This window comes from Tamandua tetradactyla, chromosome 2 (assembly GCF_023851605.1).
Source record: "Tamandua tetradactyla isolate mTamTet1 chromosome 2, mTamTet1.pri, whole genome shotgun sequence".
Lineage (NCBI taxonomy): Eukaryota > Metazoa > Chordata > Mammalia > Pilosa > Myrmecophagidae > Tamandua > Tamandua tetradactyla.
The window spans coordinates 14,066,955-14,080,388 of NC_135328.1; the positions used below are offsets into that span (position 1 = coordinate 14,066,955).

The window sequence follows — 13,434 nt, forward strand, 5'->3', positions numbered from 1 at the left end:
GGAAGGACGGGCTCCTTGGCAGGGCTCACTGGCCCCAGGTGGGCCACGATGACAGCAGGGAAGGGGCCGGTGGTGGGGAGCCCCCGACCTGCTGTTCCAGCTGAAAAGGATATGGGGCTCCATGGCTCTGAACCCACTACTCCAGGACTCAGCCCAGCTTGGGTTTTGGGGGGCCCTTTCGGGAAAGGAGGGGGCCACCCCCAGAATGAGCTCTCCCCAGCTCCTGCCCCTACACTGAGCCCCTGCTCTGTCCCTTTGTGATTCCCCAGATGGCAAAGTCATCAGGGTTCAGATGCAGCCAGGGGGCCAAAGCGTGTCAGCAGCAGCGTCAGGCATGGCTGGCAGTGGTCGCCCGCCCTGGACTCCCCAGCAGGTGAGAGGAAGCCGGAAGCCCAGGAGTTGTCCCTTCACAGGGCGGGCTGGGCTCGGGTCCACTAAACCCAGAACTGGCACCAAATAATAAAGAACCTCTGTGGTTGCAGGAATGAATAAAAGTACCATAAACTCTGACAAGGCAAAAATAAGAGAAGCAACAAAATTTTGGAGTAGGGCAAGAGGTCAGAGGAAGAACAACTAAAAATTGCTTCCAGATCTTTCAAAACAGGAAGTGGCTGGAGATAGTCAATAACCGAAACGCACAAGAGAAAAATACCTGGCTTCCATGGTTAATGGTCTCTGTAGACTCTTCTTTCTAGGTCTTAAAATGTTCTTCAAGGAAATAATGTCTCTTCTAGTGAACAAGCTTGAAGTTAGCGACTTCTTCAGTTTTACTTTGGTTTCCCTGTCTTCTGTTCAGTCCAAGTAAAATTTAATATTATAAAATTTATATATATATATATAATTTATATATTTAATATTATAAAATTTATAAATAAAATTTAACCTGCAAAGCATGCCAAAGATGATCTCCTTCTTTACATTCATGTTCACTAGTTTTTCCTGCGTTTTTTTGAGTCCGGGTGCTTGCTGTGTGCCAGGCACAGGTCTAGGTATTTTCTGGGGCCATGGCTTGTTTCTTTGCCTGAGCTGTGCTTGGAGGAATGGGTGGCCGTCACCCCTCCACTCACAGGAACGTAAAGGGGCCCCAGCTCCATGACCACATGGCACCTTCCTGAGCCGCTGTTTCCACCACTGCCCACCAAGGGACTTGGAGCTGCAACGTGGGTGCTGCACAGTGAGCTGAGATTGACTCAGAACCCTCCTTACAGCACTTTTTAGTTTATACGGTGTTCTGACCCATTCCTGCATTTGGTTTTCACAACCACCCCCCCAAGCATGCAGTGCCGACGTTTCGGATTCCCATTGTAGAGATGTGGAAACTGAGGCTCCAAGAGGTCACTTAAGCTCCCAGAGTTCAGGGCTGCAGAGGGGAGTCAGGACCACCCACACCAGCCCCACTGGCTGTGACAGCGGCACTCAGCCCACCCTCGCTGCCTCTCCCAGAGGCCAGGGTGCTATTGAGGCCGTGGTGTGTTTGAAGACACTGAGAAAACCTCAGCTAATAAAACAAGGTGAGGGTGGAGAGAAGAAAGAGTTTCCCACCAGCTCTGCAGCTTGTTTCCTCCCCAGCCAGCTCAGCTCAGAACCCGATACCCTCCAGCCTGAGGGTACCACCAGGAGCTCTCTGCTTCAACACCTCTGGGCTGGGAAGTCCTCTTCCTACCCAAAGCCCCCCCCCTTCCCTGCTTCTCTGTAAGGTGCCCAGGTGTCGCTCTGCCCCCTGGGCTCAGAAAACAAAGTTCCCCATGGCAGAGTCCCAAGAGAGCAAAGGCTGTGCCCGAGCCCTGACCCTGTTCTCTTCTCCAAGGCCCACCTGCCCCATACCTTCCCCAATGCCAAGTGCTGCATGGCACGATGGGAGAGGGCAGAGCCGCTCCCTGCCCTGGGGCTGCCCAAGGGACCACAGTTAATTCCTCCCTGTTCCTCAGGGCTCTAGTTTCTCCTTTGGAGAAGGTTGGACCAAATCACCCTTTGTAGCTCTGAACTCTCTGAGGCTCGAAGCTCTTACCTGCAGTTATTTTCTTTTCAGGATTTATTTTTGTGCTAGTTTGAAAGGATTTATGTTCCCTAGAAAAGCCATGTTTTAATCCTAAACAATCTTGTGGGACCAATGGTTTCTTCTAATCCATATTCAGTACTATAGGTTGGAAACTTGATTAGGTTATCTCCACAGAGATGTGACTCAATCAGTTGTGGGTATTAAACTTGATTAGATGGAGACCCATTCTACGTGGGTCTTGACTAATTTACTGGAATTCTATAAAAGAGGAGAACAACGGGAGAATGAGGAGAATGAGAGAGTCACAAAACAACGACAGAAGGACAAGAGAACCAGAGTCCACCAACCAGCGCCCTTTGGTGATGAAGAAGGAAAACGCCTCCCAGGGAGCTTCATGAAGCAAGAGGCCTGGAGAGGAAGTGAGCAGATGCCGCCATGTCCACCACGTGCCCTTTCAGCGGAGAGAGAAACCCTGAACTTCACTGGCCCTCTTGAACCAAGGTATCTTTCCCTGAATGCCTTAAATTGGACATTTCTATAGACTCGTTTTAATTTGGACAATTTCACAGGCTTAGAATTGTAAACTAGCAACTTACTAAATTCACCTTTTTAAAAGCTGTTCTGTTTCTGGTATATTGCATTCCAACAGCCAGCAAACTACAAAACTCTTCTAGGTAAAGACTAAACAAAAGGACACAGCGAAGGGAGAGGCTTCTAGATATCTGATGCAACTTATCTTCTCAGAACATAAATAGAAATAGGTTCCCCAAACCAAGCTCCCTGTTGTCTAAGCCCCGGGTCTGAAGCTTCCAGGACGTGTGGAAGGAGCGTGGAGGCTGAGTGACACGGAGAGGGAAGGGAGGATGCTCGTCTCCATACTCACCAACTAGGAGGTAGGAGGACGGCACAGCTCAGAGAGGGGGTGGATCTGCAAGCCCCCAGCCCTGCCTTCTCTCAAGACCCCGGTTCAAGCAAGACACCTTGGGTTGGCAGAGCTGTGCCCTGGGCGTCTGAGGACCCATAAATCTGCACACGCCAGTGCTTATGGACAGTGAAACTTACAGGCACGGATGTATACATGCATGCAAGGGCAGACCCTCCCCACGACACCCCAGCACGTAATTGCCTGGACCCATTTGATTCATGGAGAGGGCAGACACACCAGCCCGCGGGCTGTCCATCCCAGGAGAAGAAAAAAGACCCGGTCTGTCCTCGGTGCCCCAGGAGCATCCTTGCTGGTTTTGAGCCTGACTTTGCATCCAGAGGGTGACCTCCAAGGGCCTGTCCTGCTTTGCTCTTCATCACCTCCTCCCCAAGCCAAAGTGCTTCCTGCCCAGGGCTCCAGAACCTATCCTCGGCCGCCTTCCCATCCCCGCTGAACAGTCCACATGCCAAATCCAGGGATTCAGGGCCCAGGTCCTAGGCTGCCTGGCCCACCCTCCCCAGCGTGGCCGCCCCTCCGACCTGGGTTCACGGGGCTGACGCCAGCTAGGACGAGGCATTTGCTCTCCGACTTAAATTTCCCCGCCTTTTTGATGTCACATCCTGTCCCAGCCTTCCTCCCTGCCGGCCGCCACCGCCCTCCGCTCCTCCCCGCGTGAGCGTGGCGCGGGGACCCTCTGCGCCACCCTCACCCCCGCCCCTCCCCGAGAAAACTTTTGGCTCCCACTGCATCCCAAGCCGCACATTCGTGTTCCCGCGCGTCTCCCGGCCAATGCCCTGCGCGCGGGAGAGCCCTTAGGAGCCGAGGGAGGGGGAGGGAAGGGGAGGAGAGAGGAGCGGGGAGCCTCCTCCCAGCCCAGCCCTGCCCAGCCCTGCCCGGGAGACGGGCGCCCGGAACCGCGGGGCGCGATAAATATGCAGAGCCGAAGCTCGGCGCAGCAGACCCCGCGCGCCGCCTGCTCCGGGTGCTGAGGACGCGGGAGACCCAGGAGACAGCACCGCCGCCCCGGGCCCGCGGAGCCCGAGCGCGTCCGCGTCCACGCAGCCGCCGCCGAGCACCGAGGGCTCCTGCATGCCAGGACGTTGGAGGTGGCAGCGAGACATGCAACCGGCCCGGAAGCTCCTCAGCCTCCTCTTCCTTCTCCTAATGGGCACCGAACTCACTCAAGTACGTGCAGCCAACGCCATTTTCCTCTGGTCCCGCGGGAGCCCCGCGAAGTGGGGAGCCGCTGCGCGCACCCCGTGACCCTGGCGCCTGGGGAAGGGGCGAGAGTGCCAGGCCGCACCGGGAGTGGAGGGATGGGTGCAGACTGGCTTGAGGCTACCGTCTTGTCCCTTCCAATTCTCGCTTACCAGCCCCTGGCCCAGCTGGCTACACAGCTGCCCCGCTCTTGCTTAGGACCCCCCCCCCCCCACTCCCTACTGAGAAGTTCAAAGGACAGCATGAGAGGGTCCTTTGGCTGTTGTTGTCATCTTGGGGGAGGGAAGGGTGGAGATTGGGAGGCAGAAGTCCAAGCCCCGGGGGTTTTTGGAGATAGAAGACCTAACCCTTCCCCACCCCACACACATCCCTCCATGGGTCAACCCTCTCTTTGGGCACACACAGCCCTTGGGGGACACCGAGCTGGCTGGCCAGGCGGTGGGGACATGCCACATGCCGCGATCCCGGGAAGGGCTAGAACGCGTTGTCGGCTCAGCGTGGAGGGCTTGGGGCTTGTGCCACATGCACGGTGTGAAGTGTGAGAGCCTAAGCTGGGAGTGTGTGTGTGGGGACCGCTGGGCATTTCCAGCAGGCTTGTCATCCCCTAGCAGTGTGTCAACAGAGTCTCTTCGGATGGAGCTCTCCATTTTTAAAATGCGTCTTGGAGCCTGAAGGTCTGGGGGGAGGAGAGCTGTGTTTGGGAGCGCCGGCTGGGAGTGTTTCTTTGGCACCAGGGTGCTGAAAGAGCCTGCCAGCTTCAGCAGCTCAGCTGCTCGGGCATGACATTAAAACGTCCTTTCTGTTGGTGCCACTGTGCCATGCTGTGAGCTGAGAGATGTTGGCTTCTGGAGCTGCAGGTCTGGGAGGCAGGTGGGCATCCTATATCTTGGTTCCAGACGCTCCTTCCTCCCTCCCTCCCTGCCACCCTCCATCTCTGAATAAAAGAGGAAACAAAGGAAAGAAGAGAGGGCAAGAGAGAGAGGGAGATAAGGGGAGAGAAGACTCTGGAACAAGCTTCCCTTGTTTTGCCTAGGAGCTCTTCTTGGCTCCTGGCTCTGCCCGAGAAGTTCGGGCCAAGCCCCAACACCTGGGAGGGGTTTTGTTGTCCCAGGTACCCTCGGAGGACCCTGCTCTAGTCCTGCCCAGACAATGGGCCAGGCAAAGGCCTGTCCTAAAAGCAGGGGTTTCTGTGCTTGAATGGACATGTGCATGTATGCACATGTGCAGACATGCATACATCCACACACACACATACCCACCACTGAGATGAGTGTGCCTGTGCAAAAGAGATCCAGGCAGGTTAGAATTCACAAAAAGCTGCTTTATAAAGGACGATTCGTGGGTATTATTTTATCTGGGCAGGGCAGGCACGAACAAAGAGGGGGCAGAATTGGGATGGCCCTGGAGGTGGCTGCACCTGACCTGCCCCTCTCCAAATTTTATGGACTTATTAGTTCAAGGCACCCCTGAGCCTCCATTCCATGACCACAAAGAACTCCCCAGAAATTCTCCACTTTCCATCTATTTCAAGATCCCCTGTTGTTGGGAGAAACTTTCGGTTCAACTTCAATTAGAAGCTTTGTCTCGGTGGCAAAGCATTTGCCCAGCCATGCTACCGGAGTGGCCGTGTGGATTTCTGCCAGCCCTAGAGCACACACGCCTACATCCTTAGTGCTCTGGGTCAAAGGCCCGCTGGCTGATTTCAGGACCAAGGTCAGCTCCCCAGGCCCACAGCTCTCACCTGGGTCTGGAAGGGAAAATGAAGATCTGTTTTTTCAGCTTTCCTAGAAGGTTCTTCTTCCTGAGGCTGGACATTTGGATCTTAGAGGGATGTGTCCTCGGCTTGGCCAGGAGGCACCGCCCACCTGGTGTCGTGGCCTGCCCTCCCTAGACTGGCCTCTCAGATGATGCTTTCAGGAGCTCCGGTTGGAGCCCTTTTACCCCTAATGGTAATGGGATTTTAGAGCAAAGGCTCAACTAGCTAAAACCACTACCATCCCAGGGCAACGGAAGGGTGGACTTGGCAAGCAGCTCTGGAATCCCCCAGTTCCCCAGCTTCCCTGGTCCTGCCCAGGGGGGCTCCATCAGGGTTGGTCCACGCAACTCTCACCTTTAGCAGTGACTTCTGATGGGGGGAGGCTGGGAGTGGGTGCAGGGCTCAGATGTTCTGAATCACAGAGCTACTTGGGGACATCCAAGTGAGCTGAGCCCAGGAAGCCACACTGCAGGGTGCCTTGGATAATGCTGCTTACATTTGTAAATGAAGAAACATGCATCTGGGCTTCAGGAGAGGGAGAAGGGAGCACCTCAGTTGAGCTGTGTGGGATCTGTCTGCCCTTTGCTCTTTGCTTCTCCCATTTTAGGTAAATTGCTTCACAGAACCATAGCCCCTCACTCTTAGGGTCTTTCCAAAGGACATAGACATGAGGTTGCAGGGCCACTGTGTTTATGGGTTTGCATGCATCAAAATGGGACCCACCAGAAAATGGGCAGCTTTTACCTCTGCTGAGTACATGTTGTGCGAAGAAAGCAGAGCACTTATACAAGCCTATGGATTATACATCAACTGTTGGGTGATAGCCCTCTGAGGCTGGTGAGCCCAAGAGAATCTTGGCCCTTGGCAGAAAACCCTCTGCATGAGACTGTCATGTTCAGTAAAAGACTCACCTTTTGTGGTCCCTGAGCGGCAGGGTAAAGTTGCATCAGCCTGCACTTCCCAGCAAAATGTGGGCTTGGCTCTCTTGTCTTGGGGTGGTGGGGCTCCTTCTCCCATCTTGGGGTGGTGGGGCAGGGCTGGGCTGCCCATGCTGCTGGGCCACTTCCAGCCACGTCTGCCTTCCATTCAGGTAGAGGCAAATGCCCTGTATGTATGGGAGTGGCTGTGACTCGGAAGCTCTGTAGCACCAACTTAAACCCAGCTGCCCTCCCTCTTCTCCAAACCCCACTTGCCCTGGCTGGGTGACCTTGGGAAAGACTCTTAACCTCTCTAGGCCTAAGCATCTACCCTTTCCAAACAAGGGTTCTCTAAGTCATCTCCTTACTTCAATCCTTTGAACTTGTTCTTTCATTTGCACCCTCATCCTTTCCTTTAACAGGCATTTCTTGGATGCCAACTGTGAGCTACACTCCATTAAATCTGAGCTTGCCATGCTGAGCAAGTCCCAGCCCTTGTCGCATGGCATCTGGGGTTCACATGCTGCGTGGGAAGACCCATGGCTCTGTCATAATGACTTGCTTAAACCACATAAGAGCCAGCTATACCCTGTGCTCTGGGATTGCAAGAGAGGAGTGGGTTCTGCCTCGGGAGCTGGAGGAAGTTTCAGAGTTTCTAGGCTTTCAAGGGGCATCTGAGTTCTCTCGTGAGCCAAGAGCAGAAAGATGGGGAAGGACAGGAGGACAGGAAAGGAAGTGCAGACAGAGGTGCAGCACAAAGAAGGGTCTAGAAGCCGTGGCTCTTGCATTCAATGCTGGATGAATTTGTTGAGGCTATTTGGTGTATTTTAAGATGGAAGTAGAGCTCTCCTCATTAGCTGTGCAAACCGCGGACAGGGAGAGGGCTTTCCTAATGACATCCCTGATGGAGTTTGAGCTGTGCATGAGCACACGCTGCCCTTGAATGCCCACTGTTACTGGGTGGTTGTTTTGCCTTCCGACTTTATTGAGTGCCTGCTGTATTCTTGACCCCGGCATTTATTAAGGTGCTTCAGTGGAGGTGGAAATGCGTGTTGGATTGCCCCCGGGGAGATGTGGGCCAGTGGAGTATGTGGAATAGGGCAGGAGTCTCAGAGGAGGGGACATGAGTTAGCCCTTAGTGAGGTGCAGTAACTTCAGATCTGTTATTGCATCTTCAGATCTCGCTGGTCCTGGAACTAAAGCCCTCACTCCCCCCCCCACCCCCCAAACAAATGCAATGGGGAAAAAATGGCCAAAGTTTGCAGCCCCCTCAGCCCCACGGATTTCCTTGTTGATGTACCCCACACCTCTGTCTCCCCCCAGCTTTTTGTCCCACCTCTGCGTTGGACACGCTAGGGAGGTCATACCACTGCAGAACATGGTGGCAACAGTTCGGGCAGACCTGGGGCTTCTCCCTAGTCCAGAAACTTCACCATGCACGAAACGCACTCCACTCTTGGCAAGGAGGTTACTTGGTGCCTTGGGGGCTGCAAGTGAAGTTTCTGAGCACACAGATTGTCTGGTCCGTGGTAGAGGGATACTCCGATTTCCAGACCTGCCTCCCTGGGTGGGAAGGCTCCCTGACACTAGAGGGACATTAAGCTGTAAATCTGCAACATGAGGCAGCTGCTTCATCTCGTAAAGCAATTTGCGTCTCATTCCACTGACATCAGCCTTCCCCAATAAAAAGAAAGGTAATTTTCTGCCCTGGGTTGTATTTATTATTAAAGTTATCGGGCCCTGCGATCAGTATTAACATCACTGCATAACGTAAATATGCAGCTAATTAGTAGCTAAACTGCATCAGATGCATGGCAGTTGCGGGCCTGGCTGGCAGGGACAGGAGCCAATTTTCAGCTCAGAAAGATGCACTGTGGATGCTGCTCAATATCAGAAACAAGCAGCCCTCGGTCCTACCACGTGGCAGGACCCTTCCCGTCACAGGTGCGTCCCAGCTGGCCTCGCAGAAGGGACTGGGGAAGGGAAGAGGAAATCTAGAGTGAAAACACACATCTCTTTCTGTGCAGATTAGCTTGCATTTTAGAAGCTCACTGGGAGCATATGGTCCTAAGAGCAAAACCGATAACGGGGGGCTTGTACATTTGGAATGTTTATGGCAGGCCAAGCCCTGTGATTGCCAGAGCAGCCCTCTGTCGTTCCGCTTGTTTGGGGGATGAAGAACCAGCCTGGAGAGGGTTAAGGAACCTTCCCAGAGACCCAGCAAGGAAGTGACAGACCCGAGACACAGTCTCAGTCTGTCTGACACTGAGACACGGATGTTATGTTTTTGTAAGAGAGAGAGAACGAGAAAGAGTAGAGAAAACAGCTCAACCTTGCAGGGAAGCAGTGAGAGCAGAGGCGCCAGGTGAGGCCCTTCCCCCTTTCTCAGAACCCTGTGGAATGCACTTCAGAGCCAGGTGAGCTGGGTCTAGCTAATGGCCTGGCCACATGCTTGCCTGCTGCTGGCCTTGCAGCTTGGCTTTAGAAAAGAGACCCGCAGGGCAAGGGGGAAGGGCGTTAGGTAGGGATCCAAGCACCGCACTCGCCATTTCATCCCTACCTGGAAGGGTCAGGGACCGAGGACGAGTCCCTTCATGGCTCAGAGATGGAGGGGCATCTGAGAGCAGGCACCCGCAGGCTGCACACGTCAGTGCTCTCCGGGTAAAGTGTATTTGCGGATGCCTCCAGGTCCAAGAAGTGAGGCGCAGGGCGTGACAGCACACTGCACATGTAGCTTGTCTCTCTACACTGCCTGGAATGCCTTACGGTCATTTGCTGCACTTGACATAATTTGCAAAATCCCAGGGAGGACAATGTGGCCGCAGCAGGGAGATGGCGCCACTGCCTGTGTGCAGTCCAGCCTGCAGGAGGAGTTCCGGGTGGCACCGCCTCCCTCTCGCTCCAGGTCCAGGTCAGAGCTCAGGCCACGTGCCAGCCACGCAGGTAGCAGTGGCTTCCTTAGGAGCATAGGACGTGTAAGAGACATGGGCTCACTGTTTTACTCTCCTCATTCCATGGGGACATGTGTTTGCTCAGATTCTGGCACAAGGATTTGGCCTGTGTATTTCCTGAGTGCAGTTCAAGGACATGGAAGGTTGTTAGGAGGCTCAGACCGCAAAGTGCCTGTACTGAAGAGTCCAGCGGAGAGGAGGGGGCACGGCTACACCCCCAGCTCCGTCTGCATTCAGAGTATCAGCTAAGAGCTCTTACCTTGGAGATCATTATCTAAAGCAATTCAGTTCCATCGAGTAGTTTCTATGTACGAGTTTTAGAGCATGTACAAAACGCCCTCAAGGAATTTAAACTCTGCAGTGGAGATTTCCTTGGTAAACAAACTGGCCCTCCTGCGTGGTTCTGAAAGGAAAGTAACTCCCATCTGCTCCAGGTGATGTTTCTGGTGCCTGGAGGTCAAAGAAAGAACATAGGTATATTATAAATAACTACTCAAAGCATTCCCAGGCCGTTGGTTGTATTCAGACAGCATAGCAGGACTCCTGGAAATGGGGCCAGCCATTTGGGAAGAGCTGTGCTTTCCCATAGGTGAGTCCTGAGAGCGCCGTCCCCCACCCCACACTCTCCTTCCTGGGCAGCTCAGCCTGGGAGTCTTGTCCTCTTGGCACCCACGCTGAGGCCATTGTGAGTGGCACTTGAGGAGAGGGCGTCGGTGGAGTCGGGAGCCCTGAATTCCGCATGCAATGCAAAGCTTTATGAAACACAAGGTTTCTCCAGGGGCAGCCCTGGCCTTGTAGTGGTTGCTAAGCTGCATCCTGGGGCCAAGTTCAGGCTCAGGAGGAACGGACCCTAAGCACTTGGTGGTGGCAGCAGTGGACGCAGGGCGTGGAGCATGGGGAGCCACATGTCCTCTGGATGATGGGAACTTTGCCTCGAGAGCCTGGTGGCCCCAAAGTGCCTTGCTCTGTGCAAATGATGCAACCTCAGGAATTTCCTAAATACCCAGCTGAACTCCATGTTCAACTCTTAGATGTTTTTATGATGGTGCCACCTTTGAGTTCGTGTCAAGATCATCTATCTATGCAATAGAAACCAGACTGTCCTCCTCAATTCATCAGGACACAGTCCCTCAGCCTGTAAGCTGGCGGGGTCCCTGTAAGCTCACAGTGAAGCTGGCGGGGTCCAGAGCCTGACGTGAGTGCAGAATGCCATGTCCTCCAAAGCACCACCACAGAATTGGGCCTCTTCTCAGGTGGGCCACTGCGAGAGCCTGGAGCTGCAGCTTCCCTTTATCTGGGCTTGAGCCCAGACTGAGGCAGCATCTGCGGAAGCTGGCGGAACCTGCCCGAGAGGAGCAGAAGCTGTGTAAGGAGGAAAAGGTGGTGAAGAGGTGGATGACGGATCAGGGCCTTCGGTGGGAAATTTCCCCAGAAGAACTAATGGGACGGTGGCAGGCTCTCCTGGGGCATGTGGGCGGCCATCCCTGGGGGAACTGTGTAGATACTGTAGCTCCCAGCTCCACTAAAAGTGGCTTGAAACTGAGAAGGGGGTAGGATGACGGACCAGGGAGGAAGTTAAGCGCCCTGAGTCGGCCTGCTTTGATTAGCTGCAGGAGCAAACTGCATGACAGGGGCACATTTTTGGTCCATGTTCCAGGCCGACACAGCTCAGGTCCCTGTGTCCTCTCACTGGGGAACCAGGCCCCTCTCTGGACACGCTTTCCTCCCAGGGGGACAGGGACCAGGGAGTTGGCAGAGGTGCCACCCCAAGGCCCTTCAAGGTTCTGCTCAGACATGGCACTCAACCCATCCCCTTACCTCCCATTTGCCAAAATGGCAGGTCACACGGCCAACCCTCCCTTGGGGGGCACTGCAAGGCATGTGGGGGTAGCCCGGGGAGAAAACCCCTTTATGGGAAGGGAAACAGGATCAATATGCTGCCCACCTGCTCATAAACCCAGAGGCCATAGAGGAATTGGAATGGAAGGGACATTTGACTCGATTGCACTTGGTGATTTTTCCTGGCTCCTGGGTCCAAGAGCGTGGTCACCAGACTGGGGCGGGGGGGGAGGGTCTCATCATCAGCCTCAGGTCAGTCCCCCTTTCTGTGCTAAGAATGTTCTCCCTCTAGCAGGGAAAATGATGGGAAGGGCGCACACAGGATGGAAGGGCACGTCGTTGTGTGCTTGCTTGCTACCTCTCTTTTGCAAATAGTTCTCCTTCCTGCATATTTTTAAACAGCAAAAGGGCACCCAAACTTTCTCTTTGGGGAGGTGCCACTATCAAGGAGCACAGGGGCCTGGCTGGACACCCAGTTCCGCCCAAGCAGAAGCAGGTCCCGCCCCTGTCTGTGAGGTGGCATGCCCTCCGAGCTCACCAGGTAGCCACGGAGGGCTTAAGTGGATAATTCTTTCACAGCCCACATCTGTCTGTCCCTAGTAAAATCTCAGGCTCGCAGGCAGGAGGACCTTTTAACAATTATGTAACATCAGCCCTCCTGAGAGCTGTGAAACCCAGGGCAGTGGGGGGCAGGTTTTCTTGTTTTCGCCTGTGCTGGCAAATGTATGTCGAGCAGGACGGGGCAGCTGGTGTGTGGCCGGAAACCTGGCTAGGTGACCCAGCTCAGCAGGACGGGGCCAGGGGTCATTGGGAAGGGCAACTCGTGCCCTTCCTATAAGCTCAGTGGGCAACGGCCCAGGGACGCTGATAGAAATGCCTTGGGTGGGTGGTGGGCTCATGGCATTGTGCAGATGCCCGGGCTGCTGTGTCCCTGCACACCTGCGCCTCCTGGAGCCCAGCAGACAGCTGAGCGGCAGGGCCAAAGCCAGGCTTGTCACCGTCCTGGGGCCAGGCTGGCTGCCGCATGACCTTAGAGAGGTGCATCTGTAAAATGGGCAGAGCCCAGGGAGTCTGTCCATTATGTGGTGCCAAGCAGGCAGAACCCCAGCCCACATCTGCTCCATCCACGGCAGTGTGACTCCGGAGAGGCACAAAGATAATTCAGTCCTGGCTTCAAGGGAAGTCGCGTGGAAATTGGGATTTAAATCCCTCTTTAGCAAAGCTTGATGGCAGATGCCATGCATGCTTTAATCCAAATGCCTTCATTCTTCAAAGATCCATAGTTTGCTTTTGGAAATACTTTGTAGCCGTCGAAATCAAATTACGCTCACTCGAGGCATCTCTGATGACCCTTTCAAGCTTCAACAGCTTCTCCTGCTGAAGCACAGATTTCAGGCTGGGAAGGGGATTTTGGTTTGGGGTTAGAAGAGTCAGAGGAGACACTACTCAACCTCCGGGCTGGGTAGAGGCACACGGGGGCAGACTTACACCCCAGTCCCTCACGCCACCTGGGGGATGAGAACTGTGTATCTGCTCAATTCTCTACAAACGTAAACAGTTAAGAAAGGCAGATTTCTGGCTGGCATTTAAAGGCAGAAGAGTGGGTGGGGATCAGTGTCACCTCCCAAATCCTTTGATCCCCTGGGGTGAGCTTTGTTCCCAGGGAGCTCTAGAATTCCAAGTGCTTAGGGGGTGCTGGGTGCCCTTCCTGGCTCCCTCCCCAACATGACAGCGAGCTCAGGAGGAATGTGATAAGGGGTTTTCAACTCTCCTGGCCCCACACTGATTGCCTGAGGTGTCCCCAAGAGGGTGGGACAGTGTGTCAGGGC

At 54.4% G+C, this 13,434-nt stretch overlaps 1 protein-coding gene across 1 annotated transcript in view; it reads left to right on the forward strand.

Moving 5' to 3' along the window:
• The first annotated feature begins 3,981 nt into the window (after window positions 1–3,981).
• The window catches only part of OLFM1 (olfactomedin 1), a 36,961-nt gene continuing 27,508 nt past the window's right edge, over window positions 3,982–13,434 (forward strand). The window contains exon 1 of the mRNA XM_077139738.1: window positions 3,982–4,109. Coding sequence (XP_076995853.1) covers window positions 4,014–4,109 — 96 coding nt within the window. The 5' untranslated portion in view covers window positions 3,982–4,013. The remainder of the gene's footprint in view (window positions 4,110–13,434) is intronic.